The sequence below is a fragment of the Eulemur rufifrons genome, chromosome 16 (genome assembly GCF_041146395.1).
Source record: "Eulemur rufifrons isolate Redbay chromosome 16, OSU_ERuf_1, whole genome shotgun sequence".
Lineage (NCBI taxonomy): Eukaryota > Metazoa > Chordata > Mammalia > Primates > Lemuridae > Eulemur > Eulemur rufifrons.
Window position 1 is genome coordinate 20,084,991 of NC_090998.1, and position 14,946 is coordinate 20,099,936.

General features: G+C 36.9%; 1 protein-coding gene across 1 annotated transcript in view; it reads right to left on the bottom strand.

Moving 5' to 3' along the window:
* Nucleotides 1–901: 901 nt before the first annotated feature.
* The window catches only part of ABCC9 (ATP binding cassette subfamily C member 9), a 119,401-nt gene continuing 105,356 nt past the window's right edge, over nucleotides 902–14,946 (bottom strand). Inside the window, exons 33-39 of the mRNA XM_069491280.1 lie at nucleotides 14,226–14,356; nucleotides 13,370–13,448; nucleotides 11,320–11,428; nucleotides 9,833–9,936; nucleotides 7,951–8,084; nucleotides 6,206–6,268; nucleotides 902–1,363 (exon numbers count right to left, since the gene is read on the bottom strand). Coding sequence (XP_069347381.1) covers nucleotides 1,226–1,363; nucleotides 6,206–6,268; nucleotides 7,951–8,084; nucleotides 9,833–9,936; nucleotides 11,320–11,428; nucleotides 13,370–13,448; nucleotides 14,226–14,356 — 758 coding nt within the window. The 3' untranslated portion in view covers nucleotides 902–1,225. The remainder of the gene's footprint in view (nucleotides 1,364–6,205; nucleotides 6,269–7,950; nucleotides 8,085–9,832; nucleotides 9,937–11,319; nucleotides 11,429–13,369; nucleotides 13,449–14,225; nucleotides 14,357–14,946) is intronic.

Consider the following 14,946-nt stretch of genomic DNA (forward strand, 5'->3'; position numbering starts at 1 on the left):
CAATATCCCATCAATTTTTGATATACTCTTTCCAGGCACATTAAAATTCGAATAACATTTTTGGTATACTTTTTACATGCACATTAAAATTACAGCAGCAGCAAATGGACGCATGTGTGAGACACCATTTGGCATAAATGTCTAGAAGAAATAAACTCTTCCAACTAGAAATAGATACTTGTTATATGTATAACTTCAAAGTGTGAGATATTTTCACCCTACCATTGGACTGTTTTGTAGGAAGTATCTGGCACCTTAGAGGAATGTTCACCTGCCATTATTAACATATGGCTAAGATATGGTGTGTGTGTGTGTGTGTGTGTGTGTGTGTGTGTATTCTGTGACACGTAAGGCCACTTCCCTATGCTCCTTTAAATCTTGACTAGTGTGGCACTTAAGCGCTCAGAATCACAACCACAGCTACTGATGAATTAAACTAGAGAAGGCTTAGCTGGCTTACCACTGAAAAACTGAACTTAACCACTCTTTGAACTTCAGTCTGGAAAAAGCACATTATGCCTGGTATTGTAAGAATTCTCTCCTTACTGAACAGGAAAACAGAGAAACTTAAGAATAATTTTTCAAATATCCATACTCTTTTCATGATCTTTCTAGTTAAGGCTTTGGCTTTATAGAACTACTATAAATGTGATAACTTCTTGGTGACAGGAAACAATTTAGAGGGAAAAAAAAAAGAGACTGCTAAAGACATCAATATTACTAATGTTAATGAATATAAAAAGTATTCTCCTAAAACAGGTAATGAACATGAATGTTTCATTAGAAAACGTGCCCTTCAAAAGAATAAAAATTCTCTTCCAGGAACATCTGCTGTTCCAACAACAAAGAAAATATATTCTTACAAATAGGAGGATAATAATACTGACTACTCATTGCAACTTCTATGCCTGAGAGATATTTACCAAAGTTATGAGAAAACATAAGCTGTTGATTTACCTCTTAAAGTAGCGTACATGTTTTAATACAACCTGTTATCCTTAAAAGAGGAGTGGCTTGATCATTATAAAAACACCAGTAATGAGCACATTAAGCAGTAATATCTCAGAAAACTGTTTAAAAAGCAGGAAAAAGAAACGTCAACTTCTTTTTTTGTGCAAAATCTTTAAAAGTTTAAGATGCCACTTTATGAAGGTCAATCTGATGATCCATTAAATAGGTTACAACTGCATTATTTTAAACACATACATCATTTTAAGACACCCCTTCACATGTCTGCACGAACGAAAGAGGCGAATACTCCATCTTCCTGAGCCAAGAGGCTTTCTGGAGTGTCATATTCTAAAATATTTCCTCGCTTCATCACAATAACCAAGTCCGCCGTCAGAATAGTGTGAACCCGATGCTGTGAGTAAAAAGAACACATGTGTTTGTTACAAATTTCAAGGCACAAGCCAAAACAATGGAATATGTATATTTCACAAATTATTCAGGGACATTTATTTATCTTGGGGTGCCAGGAGATGCGGGAAGCACAGCCCTTCTTTTTCTTCTTATTGAAATTATTGTTTATTTACCTACTTTTAAATACCAGCCTCTATGGCTGGGTTTTGTTTTTTTTTTTTTTTTTTTTTTTTTGAGACAGAGTCTTGTTCTGTTGCCTGGGCTAGAGTGCCCTGGTGTCAGCCTAGCTCACAGCAACCTCAAACTCCTGGACTCAAGTAATCCTCCTGCCTCAGCCTCCCGAGTAGCTGGGACTACAGGCATGTGCCACCATGCCCGGTTAACTTTTTCTATATATATTTTTAGCTGTCCAGATCATTTCTTTCTATTTTTAGTAGAGACGGGGTCTCACTCTTGCTCAGGCTGGTCTCCAACTCCTGAGCTCAAGCGACCCTCCCGCCTCAGCCTCCCAGAGTGCTAGGATTACAGGCATGAGCCACCACGCCCGGCCCATGGCTGGGTTTTATATGGGCTGTATCAGCTTGAGTGTAGCTAGTCTATCAGTGTCATCATTTTCACGGAATCTTAAGTGTAAGTAGGCTAATGAATGTTTGTCAAATGATTCAGTTCTAAGAGGGGCCATCGTGAACCACCTGGGTTATACTTTAGTCTCAACAACTATTCTCTCTTGTGTGGAGTCAGCTAATTCAGTGGGCTGGTACACAATTTGAAGAACCCTAGCAAGTGATTGAATTCTGGGAAGACAATATGAGGCAGTCTACTGTGACATGCATTATTAGAATGGATTATCCAGGCCGTTAGACATGTAGTCTCTTAGTCTTTGGAGATCACTGCCACTCACTCATTCATTCTCACTTTCCACGTGGCCCTCTTTGGAGAGAGGCCTTGGTGTTAGTAATTAATAATGATAAAAGCTACCACCTATTGAGCATGTGCCAGACCTTAAGTGCTTCATATACATACTTGTGAATCATCAGAACATTCCTCAGCTGTGGGTGTTATCTCTCTCCACTTTACAGGGGAGACCACTGAGGCTCACAGAGAAAAAGCAAAATCAGGAGATCACACTGGTAATAGGTGGCAGAACCAGTACAAAAACCAGGTATACTGACTTCAAAATGTGAGCTATTCGCATTCTGCCATCTAACTGTTTCAGAGGGAGCATTTGGTACCTTAGAGGAATGTTCACCTGTCATCATTAGTGTTACGGTTAAAAGTTAAGCTGGGTTTGTATATTTCAGCTCTACCACCTGTTAGTTGTGCCATCTTGAGCAGCATACTTAAGTTTGTATCTTTCCAGTTTCACATCTGTAAAATTATGGTAATAATAGTATCTGCCTCAGAGTATGGTGGTGAGGTTCAAATGAGACAATCCACATAAAAAAGATCAGTACCTTGTCTGACACATAAAAACAAATAATAAACATCAATTACTAGTAATATTATTTTTTATTTTCATAATTTAGAAGGGAAAAATCTGTGTGGTTGACCTTTACTCTTGGTACTATCAGTGCTGTCCAACAGAAACATAATGTGAGCCACTTGTAATTCAAAAAGTAGAAATAAATAGGTAAAAGCACTTTTAAGATATTTTAAGCCAATCTATTCAAAGGTTATCATTTTGACATGTAACAAATATAATAAGTATTAATGAGATCTTTTATTTTCCTCTATTAGTACGAAGTCTTTGAAGTCCAGTATGTATTTCACACTTCTAGCACTTCTTAATTTGGACTAGTCACATTTCAAGTACTCAGTAGCCACATGTGGTTAGGGGCTCCCATACTGAGACTGGACCATGTAGGTCAAGATATTACTGTGCTGATGGGAGCTCCGCCCAGAGCTCTAAAGCTAGAAATACCATCTATTTAGCTCATACATAGTCTTCCAAAGTGCCTTCTCCTAACAATTCAAAATCCAGTCTAAAGCTATCCCCATAGGCAAAGACCTATGTTTTGCCCTGTTCCATGTAGATGGAGTGGTTTCAATGTTCATGCTTTCAGAAAAGCAAGCAGTTAAAGTTGTGACTCACCACTAGAGGGGAAAAGAAACACGTATACATAGTGTGATAGTGATGTCAGTTTAGAACATACGCCACTGTTTCCAACAGCCATAGACAAGCCTATCATTCCAATGTCCATGTCCAATTGGACATGTATCATTTCCAGTACACTGAGTATTGGAAATAAATGATATACATTTTTAGGAATAAACAATACTTTGGAGAATAATGTTTATCTTTGAGAATGGACCAGAGCCATTTTCACACCCATGCATTTAGACAAAAAATAAACTTAATTAACTGTTTAATATCTCTCTGGAAAAATATTAGTTCTTCAAGGACCATATCATAGATGCCTGAAAAAAAATGTGGCCTCTAAATCCATAAATATATATTATAAACATTGCCTTGATAGTCTAAAATAATGTTTACTAGAAAAAAATAAAAACATTGAAAAACCTTGGCCAACAGGAATAACTATAGTTGGTATTTATCCCATTAATCCAAATTATTTTTTCTCTGACAAAGTGTAGTGTCAATTGTAATTGTGTTGATGAAATTTTCAAAAGGGTCTAGAGAAATTAATCTAATCAAGCACGAAGAATAAATCGCTTTCATAAGTAAATACCATGGACTGTTCTGTTGTGTGAGTACTTCTTTTAGAAGCTGGAAAAAGTTATCTTTTTAAGATATTCCACAATTTTCAGAGGCAGTTAACCAAAGTAATGCAACAACTTTTAGGCTGGGAAGGAAAAATAGTTACTCTTATCAGAGGTGAGGATCATTCTACAAGGAGTCTACCACAAGTGTGGTGGTGTTCTGTGAGCCTGTTATGAAGAGTTGATCCTCAGAAGAATCCTGCAGTAATTCCTCCCCAATAGTATTATGTATATTGGGAGAGGGGAGCAATTCTAAGTATCCTGCGGCCACCATGGTAGGACCATACTGGTGGTCCTGAGATGAAGAATGGCTGAAAGATGCGTAAGTCTATGGACAAGTATTCAGTGAATGTAGAAAAACATAAATCAGGTAAGAGAACATAATTTTTTGGTTAAAAATACAAATTATGCTCAAGTAGTATTCCAGCTGTAGACTCAATGAGACCACTCCACAAGGCCATGCTTCATGCAAAGAAAATAAGTCTTCCGAGTAGGCAAGGGTAGGCTTTCTCCCTCTCCGCCCTACTTAGTTAGGGGCAATGGGAAGTTCTTTCTCTCCCAAAATATCTCCTTACCTTTTCCAGTGAGAATATTCTTAAAAATATTAGAGAACTGTTTTTCAAGTTAGCTAATTCTCTCATCCCTTAAATCATTCACACCTTAGTATAAATGAGTTAATCGGGTGACTTTCCTCCAGGGTGGAGGAGCCACAGAGTTCACTGGGAAAATGAGAGACATTGGGTTTTTCTTTACTTAGGCACAGCTTGCAGAAAGTGGGCCCTGCTGGGAAGTTATTTCCTGCCATCTTGAAAGAGCTGCAGTGCAAAGGGCTCTATTTCTCTCAGGCATCATCCACAAAAGATGGAAGCATAGCAAGCACTCCATACACAACTCCCAGTATGCAACAGTTAAACTTAAGTAATTACTTAAATTAAACAATGCATCCTTGAGGGCAGGTAAGGAGAGTGTATGATATTTTTAAGGATGCCTACAAAACATCCCTAAGGAACAGTGAAATTTTTTGTTAAGGTGGAGGTAAAGCCCACTCCTGAGTTTCATAAAAACTCTCTCTTGCATGTGTGCATTTGAAAACACATGCATCAGCCTCATTTAGTATTGAACATAACTGAAGCATTGGTTGAGCTGACTTGGTAGTAATACCCTGCAGTTTGTTCCTTCACCCCCGCCCTCCCCTTTAATCACAGTGTTAGCCTCGCCTTAGTGAGGGGACCCTGCTAAGATAACTACCAGAGAATGGGGTACTTGGCAGAGTAGATCAGGATGGTCTACTTGTTGGTCATCACCAAAGTGGAAAAGAGGCCATTCTTGTGGGCGAGCAAGTTTGGAACAGTATCACATTCCACTAAAATACCCTCAGAAAAGACTAAAACAAGGCCTGCATCCAAAATAGAAGAGACACGGTGCTGGAAAGAAAAATGGAAAGAAGAGAAGAGAATCAGCAGGAGGAAAGATGTCCAAGTGGCTCATTAAAAAAGTTTTTGTTAAGCAGTAAGCCTAAATGTGAGCAAGAACTCATCCATTTGCAAAGAGGAAAAGACAGAAAACCATGCCTATTTTAAGTAAGCTATAACATGAATTACAAAGATTTAGGCAATTCTTCTATTTGGTGCTATCTAAAATAGAAAAAATTACCTGCTCCTGCTGTGAGGTATCTCAATGCTTTTTTTTAAAAAACAAAACAAAACAGATAAGTGAATAGAAATATAGAAATTAAATATAAATAGTAGCAGAATTGGCAATCAAATTTAGGAATTTTGCTTCTTCCACTGCTCATCAGACCCTCAGATTTCAATGAAGAGAATTATTCTGTATAAAGTACCATCGTATCTGGTGAACAAGCAGAGGCCATGACCTGCCAGAATCCTTAGATTTAAGATGTCCAGTCACTGTAAGTTACAGGAGTCAGCTAGAGCAGACAGTTTGGAAAAGAGCAACATTTTCAAAATAAAGCTTTATTTTTCCTTCTTTTTGCACAGACGGAAACATTAGCAAAGAAATGCAGACTTTAACACAAGTATATTTTAACTGCTCGAACTTAAAGATTATAGCATCTTAGAATAAAACCAGAGAAAAGTATATCTACTGTGTCTCCTATACTTACAGCTATTGTCACAACGGTGCGGTCAGCAAAGGCCGTCATTACCACTTTCTGCAAAATGTTTTCCTGCCGAAAAATAAATAGAGTGTAAATTTTCTCTGGACGACTTTCTCTTGCCATAATATTTTGCCCCCAAGAACAATGTCCCACCACGCCCAAACCCTTCGGAGCACTTTCACTCCTAAGTCTTCCGTGGGAGATGGCAGCAGGCGCATACTGGATTCTGTCCATGTCTTCAAAATGCAAATAGAACTTGGTGATCAGCTGGGAATGAGCAACGGATTTATTGCCAGGAAACCCAAGGGGGAAAATGAAATCAAATGGGCATAAAATTGCTTACTGGAGTTATACCACAAACAGTATGTATGCAAAACTAAAACCCTGAAAGGTTGTTAACCTTTGAGTCAGAGAAGGGAAAATCTGAAATTCATGCCAAAAATTTGGACTTTGACCCATAGAAGAACATTCTAGGCAGGAACCGTTTTTATTCCCACCACAAACGACTTGTATCATTATATTTTAAAAGATGTTCTGGGTAAAGATTCCATCTCTCTCCTAGAGCAGTGGTCCCCAACCTTTTTGGCACCAGGGACCATTTTCACGAAAGACAATTTTTCCACACACCGGTAGGTGGGGGCTACGGTTTCGGGATGATTCAAGAGCATTACATGTACTGTGCACTTTATTTCTATTATTATTACATTGTAAAGTATAGTGAAATAATTGAACAACTCACCATGGGTTGGGGACCCCTGTCCTAGAGCAAAGATCGATTATCTAAATCTTAAAGTGAAGTAGTTTGTTTTTTCAATCAAGTGGCTCACTGTTGCTTAATTCATTTTCTCTGTCTCTCTCTCTCGTTTTTCACTGTTGGGGAAATATTATCCTTATAAAAACTTAGTAATTAATACTAATTTTGATGGTAGTTATTTAGTGAAATGACTGATTAAAGAATATTTTATTGCTTTAAATTATGTTAACTTTGAGAAGGCTGGATAACTTTGTATAGGTGCTTTGAGTAGTCTTAATAGAAAAAAGGATGTCAAACTAGTAGCTCCATGTATATTGGCTCTCAACAATCCTGAAACTGTTTCACTTATTTAGGTAGTTTTACCCAATCTCAAGAGGGCAGCAGGAAAATAACATGAGGTTGTGAGTGGTTTTTTCTTTTTCTTTTCTTTTTTTTTTTGTTGAGACAGAGTCTCACTTGGTTGCCCAGGCTAGAGTGAGTGCCATGGCGTCAGCTTAGCTCACAGCAACCTCAGACTCCTTGGCTTAAGCGATCCTACTGCCTCAGCCTCCCGAGTAGCTGGGACTACAGGCATGTGCCACTATGCCCGGCTAATTTTTTCTGTATAGATTTTTAGTTGTCCATATAATTTCTTTCTATTTTTAGTAGAGACGGGGTCTCGCTCTTGCTCAGGCTGGTCTCGAACTCCTGACCTTGAGCAATCCACCCGCCTCGGCCTCCCAGAGTGCTAGGATTACAGGCGTGAGCCACCGCGCCCGGCCAGTTTTTTCTTTTTCCAAAAAGTTGTAGCAAATTAATTTTGTTTATTGGTAATAGGAATGCCTTTAAAGTGTGTTGTGCCTCATTTATTACAATTCTCAATGTGTTATCATCAGTTGATCAGGGGATGACTGAGAAGACACTCAAAACAATAATACTGAGGATTCAGAACCCAATCAGGAAAAAAATAAATTGTAATTTTCATGCACATTTCTAAAAGCTGAGCTAATGCACTCACCGTGGCCATGTCAATGGAAGCTGTCGCTTCATCCATAATGAGAATGCTGCTCTTGCGAACAAAGGCTCGAGCAAGGCAAAACAGCTGTCTCTGTCCAACACTAAAATTCTCTCCACCTTCAGTGACAACTGCATCTAAATCAGAGAAAGAAGCAAGGATTTCATGAAAGAAATGCTACTAACATTTTCCTTCCTTGGGCAAAGGACATAGTAGCTGAATAAAACGTTGTACGGATAAATGAATGGTATGTCCTCAGTATCCTTTCCTTTTTTGTTTCCATCTACATTTCATAAACTATACTATTGTGAGTTTAAGACAAATTCTGTTTCCAAAATTTCTTTTTTTATTAGAATTCAGTTTTTGGTAAGTTCCTGGGAGAGATTTCTCTTGATTATATTCTTGCTGCATCAAATTCTTATAATTTCTCATGCTTAGAGGCTATGTATTTATTCTCTAAATTTTAATTTATATAATAAATAAGGAGGATGCTGGGCATGGTGAAAGTTCTTCACTAGAGTTGGCCTGAGCCACGTCTCCATTAAGGAATCGATGTAATCTTTATAAAGACAATGAGCCCCAGGTTCAGTGGGTCACATAGTGTAAGTACAATCCCCTGTTGCTTACCCTGCACCATAATCCACAAACACTATGCCCACAATTCAAAACAGGTGTATGCAGCTCTCATGTTGGTGAAAAGGTGTATAAAGATGCAATTGCCTGTCTTTCCAGCTATTAATGGTGGGAGGGAGGGTCTCTAAATGCCAAGAGAGAAAGTACTGTAAACATGTATCAATTTCCCGAGTAGGCCTGCTGGACTCTCCATAGGAGACATCAAAAATTATTATGGGAAAGTTCATGAAGAGTTCTAGAATTACTCCCACAATCTGACACTGGCAAGATCAATAAACTTTTCCTTAAAGACATGTTGTCTTAAGTTTTGTTTGTGGCATGCCTTCTCTTTGGAACTTAATTAAAATAATAAAATGTAGTGTTTGAGGATAGGTTCTTCTTTCCAAATAAACTAACAAATAAACATGGTTTTATTTCATAGGTTGATTTTTAAAAAGCTCTATGCAAAAACAGCACAATCAATTTGATGACTGTGTATTATGTATTAAACTTAGAATATCAATAAACTATTATCTTTCCTATTGCTTTCTTAAATGCGTTCAGGCTTCAAGGAAGCAAAAGTCTAAAACTATAGATGTTCCTTTTTATGAGTTAAAGACTACAGGAATCTATTGTTTCATTAATCATGTTGTTCTTTCACTCTGTCATGGTTTATTTTTCAGAAATTGTACTGCCTCTTATCAGTGATTGAGTACGTGTTGGCTCTTTACACAAGCGGCTAAAATTGACACTGCATCAAGAAAAACAAAATAGTGTCTTCAAACACGAAGAAAATTGTGTTATATAAATAAAAGAAATATGCACTCCAAGCAGCATAGAAACTGGCCACTAACATGGAGAAATTGCCTTCTAAATGCTGCCAAGGACTCTTAAACTTAACAGCCTCTGCCACCCTGTTATCCATTTCCTGAGGTAGGTGATAGTATAGGGCACCTGAGCAAGAATGACCACAAGGAAACATTCTGATTAAAACGACCTGTACCCACCAATAGTGAGAAGACTGAAAAGATAAATGTATTCATTGGAATATGTTGGAGTGTTCACGTAGAACAGAATTTGTTCTAAGGTTCATCCTCTTGTACTCCATACAAAATCATTAGATTTTAAAATACCCTAATGACCTGTAGGAGATTATTTTAAATATAAGGGGATTTAACACTAGAATTATCTGACTATAGAATTACATATAGACAGAGATATGTAGAACTAATTGCATATATAAAAAAATAAATGTACTGTTTAGAAAATATACCTAGACCTCCTGGTAGAGATTTGACCATGTTCTTCAGCTGAGCAATTTCTAGAGCCTCCCAGAGTCTGTCATCTGTGCATTTGCACTCCGGATCTAAATTAAATCTGTAGGGGAAAAATCAGTTAATTAGTCAATAAATAAAAATAGAGAAAAAATCATGTATATTTGCTTATTGCTTTTCTTTCTTTAAAAGGTAAGTTCTATTTGTATTGGTTACTTCTGTCTATTCAGCACCTAGAACAGTGCTCAGGTCAGAACAAGCACTGAATTCATGCTTGATGACCGAATGAATGAATGGCTCAATGATCTTAATGCTATCAAAAATGGTTCTGATGAATCATTAGGTAAGTTTACATTCATAATATGTTATGATCAGCTTTGCTGTGTGGATCCATCTACTCCATATTATGCTTAGTATAACCTCGATAGTGTTTAGCAAAATATTCCTGCAGAACTGATGTTAACCTCATAAATCTATAGGGGAACAAATGATGCTATTTTAGATAAGCTGTGCTGTTCCAACCACAATAGTAGTATTCATAATAAATATACTCGGAGATATAAATTCACTATGGTATTGTTAATTAACTTGATATATCCAGAACTTTTAATTAAAGTAATTTTACAGCTGAATATTCAGAAATTTTACAGACATTTTCTCCTCAAGGTGAGTACTTAGTAAAAGGGGGTAGTAAACACTTCTTAGTAATTAAGTGGACGGAGGAGGAGAGCAAGAGAAAACAAAAGATGGATGAAATGAGAGACATGATTTGGTGGATGATGCCCGGGTGGACTTTGAAATCAGACAAAATTCACATGCAATCGCAGTTATACCACTTATTAGGCAAATGAAGTTGGGTAAGTTATGGCTTCTTTGAGTTTCAAAACTCTCCTCTATAAAATAAGGATAATATGTATCCTAGACCAATGCTTTGAGAATTTAATCAGACAATATATTTAAAGCACCTTGCAGATGGTAGATCTTCCTGTGTGTTTGTGTGTGTGTGTGTGTGTGTGTGCGCGCGTGTGTGTGTGAAACCACAAACCAGGCATGGAGAAGGCTGTAGCAGCTTATTCAAAGCAATTTTGGCTGAAGGTAAAGTTATGAGAGGTAGGGGGATAAGCAAAACTTTTAGCCAAAGTCAGAATATCTGCCGAAGCCAGGCTAGATACACAAGAGGCAGACAGGCTACCTGTAGGGTAGAACAGCTCAGAAATGTCTGCCAAGAAACACTCTCCCAAGTATAGAGGAAAAAGTGGCTTTTATAGAATCAATTTGAAAGAGATTTCCTGGAGACATAAGGGATTGGCTTCTTCTATAGGTTAATTTAGCAACTCTAGGGTTTTCCAGCCCAAATCCTTGAACACCATATTTGATCTTAGTGTCTTGATAATGTCATTTCACAACTATATGAAAAGCAATTCTTTCTTGTGAGCCAAAGGGTAAATCCTGAGGCACATATATTTTTGTTGAACATGTCACCTACCTGATAGAACCACTGAATAGGATTGGATCCTGCAGAATGATTGAAAGTCTAGAACGCAGTGTGTGCAGTGGTAGTTTAGAAATGTCTATCCCATCAATGACAATCTTTCCTGTTAAGGAAAAACAAAATTTACAGGCACGTAGGAAAATCACGAGCAAAATAATATTTATTTACAAACTGAACGTTCTTTTTTAGTTTAGGGTTGAAATTCAGATGATGAAGCTTTCCTCTTAAGTATTAAGTGTCATTATGTGTCTGTAAGAAAAAAACACAGTTTGGTGATAGTCTGTCTTTCTTATATATTTCTCCTAAAGGAATTTTTAGTTTTTATTTAGTTTATATCATCATACAAACCAAAAGTACTTTTTTTTTTTTTTTTGCCTCTTGAGTCCTCTCCTTTCTAGTATTCCTTTATCCTCCTTCCCTGCTTTATTTTTCTTCACAGGATTTGTAAGAATCTGCTATTCTGTATATATTTACTTATCTTTGTTATTGTCTTGCCCCCAACTAGAATATAAGCTCCGTGGAAACAAGGATTTTTGTCTGTCATTCATTCTTGTATTGATTGAATAGTACAATGCATTACAAATAGGAAAGTAAATTCTAAGATATAGATAACACATTTTAATAACTTCCCCATACTCTATGTGGACTTATAGAGACTTGCACAATGTTGATGTTCTTTCCTTGAGCTGAAAGATTCATTTTATCAAATCACTTTTGTGCAAAGACAGTATCTCCCTGTGAGGTAAGTATGCCAGGCTCGGAAGGACAGCTGCAGTCCTTTCACAGGGTAGATGCGGATTCAAGAGCAGTTACGAATAATTAGCTTAAACTGTACCTTTCAAGAATAATAAATTATCTACTAAAATCTTAATAGCCTAATGCTATTAAAAAGAGAATAATAGTTCACAGGGGGCCTGAAATCATGTTTCTGGATTCATAAGGATCAGAATAACCTAATATGATCTGTCATAACCACAGTTTTTTAATGACAAATGTCAGTCAAGTAATTTGGGATCATGTAATTGCCTTGTACTGCAAATCCCACCGAAAGTCCTTAAAGTATCTGTGCATTATGACTCGCCATGGAACAAGCAAGCTGCCAACCCAGTGATAGATGCTTACCCTGTTCCTGAATCTAAGCCCCCCCAAATTACCATTATTATAGTTCAACTTTGTTTCCATAAACTGACCTGTTTATCTCACAGAGCTGTTGTGTATATTAAATTCAATAATATAAACTGTCAAGTACAATAAATATGCAAAATACAATAATCATCATCATAATCATCACAGATGATAACATTAAACACTTCCTTGAACTAGTGGTCAAGTTCATTGCTAGATTCCCTGTCATGCAAGATGGTTTATGTGCTGGCCTATTTATAGGCTACTTGATAGACTAAATAATCTGACATATTTTTTCTAAAACAGGTTAAATTATTTCTATGCTCTTGTGTATCATGTTATAAATAATTTGGTGTATGAATAAATATTTTTGTATATCGTTATCACGAGCTTAGCACTTTATAGCAAATGTTGCCTCCTCACAAAATGTTTAACATTATCAGACCATGTTATTAAGAAGACGATGGTAAGAGCTATGCACCAAAATTAAAAGTCCATACTTATCTTCTTGTAATTACTTATCTTCTTGTAATTTTTTCCTTTGATGGAAAGTGATATATTTTTAGTCTCCGGGAAGCAAAGCAGTCTTCCTCTCTTTTCCTTCCTCTTGAAATGCTACCTCCATCCACTGCTATTCGAAGTGGGTGGCCCTGTTTTCATTTGACCGGTTTATCAGAACTCTTTAGCAATAAACTCTAGACATGAGTGTAGGGCTAATTAGTTTATTTCCCCAATTCCATGGTTTTTTTTTTTCTTGTTTTTACTTCTGAGCTGTTTATTTGCGATATCTGCTTCAAACCATGTGTAGAACACAAAGTCCTTATAAATATTTGCTTTTTATTTCTGCAGAATTAGGTAAGTTGATTTTTTTTAAAGGAAAGCACCACATAGCCAATTAAAAATTGAGTTAGCAACTCACCATCAAATATATCAACCATTCTGAAGAAAGCCAGAGATAGAGACGACTTCCCACTGCCAGTGCGACCGCATATGCCCACCTAAAAGAGCCACTGTCACTCAAAGAGAAGAGGACTCAGACAAAGGACACAAAATGGGCAAAAGTATTTTTCACTTAAACAAGAAATTATAATAAAACTCCAATTCTATTTATTAATAAATGGTTACATCACAATCATCATTTTCTTCTCAGAGCTCCCTTATGAAGCATCAATATTAAGATAAAAACACGAAGTTCTTGCCAAATCTTTAATGATTCCATTCTAATTCTTTTATTTCCATGCTGTTGTGCTTTTTTTTTCTTCATGGCTTAATTTTTACATTTAGTATATTGTTGGACTAAAAAATAACTATTCCATTTATATTAGAAGTGATGGTTTTATAACAAAAAGTAGAAAGAGATGATTTTTTTTCTGCACACTTATTCTTTTTACAATAGCTAAAAGAAGTCATTTTGGGAGTGGAGCTATTATGAATGCAAAGGTTCCCTAGGGAATGTCTAGTATGGCCATGAGTCACAAGCCAGAAGCCAGAAATTAAAACACCACCACCACATGCCTATTGTTGACTTTTTTGATCTTTAAGGGAGACTAATGTATGGCAATATGACTTAGAGAATATATATCATACTCTGGTCCTGTCTTTCCCTTTTTTCTTTTATGCAGATAATTTGACCTCTACTGGGTAGGAAATATTATGTGAGCCCAGGGAGAATATACTTGCTCGGCTGGGATGTCCGAAGAGCTTAGATGGTCATGGAATGAGCTCCTTTGGAGGTTTTATGTATAAAACAAATCAAATGGCAGTGAATTCCATACCTTTTGCCCAGGTTTGATGTAAGCCTTGACATGTTTAAGAACAGGTTTCAGATTGTTTTCATATCTGACACACAGATCATGAATCTTGATCTCCCCTTCCTGTGGCCAATGTTCTGGAACTTGTGAAGGATCTGGGGAGGGGTGGGGAATAGACAGACAGATAAATGGATAATAGCTAGAGATGGATATAGACAGAAACATACAAATACTTAAATATATTTATACATACACATACACATATATCTATATAAATATATATACATCAATTTGTTTCTAAATTTAAAGTAATACTGAACCAAAGTCTGTACTGTTTTATTTTTTTAATTTAAATCACATTTAAAGTAAATTCCTCTTGATTAAGAACTCTTAAAATAGTTCTTTTGGTTTGTTTTTGGCATATTCACCAGCATCATGTCTCTTCAGTATTCCACCACTCAATTCTACTCAAGGTGAATAGAGATAGTTCATTTGTGAATTGACTTATTTGTTCATCAAACATTTGGGTGTTTAAAATGTGAGAGGTGCTGGGCATATGGAGATGACAGACGTGGCTGGAGGTGCTTGCTGTGTCTTTGGGGAAGTGTACAAGAAGCGCAGCATCTGCAGCGCTACACAGAGAGGGAAGGGAAGTAAACCCACGGTGTTCTGCAAGCATCTGAGAGTTCCAGGACAGCTCCAGGAGGAGGTTGTGCCTAAGATGAATCTTAACGGATGAGAGATG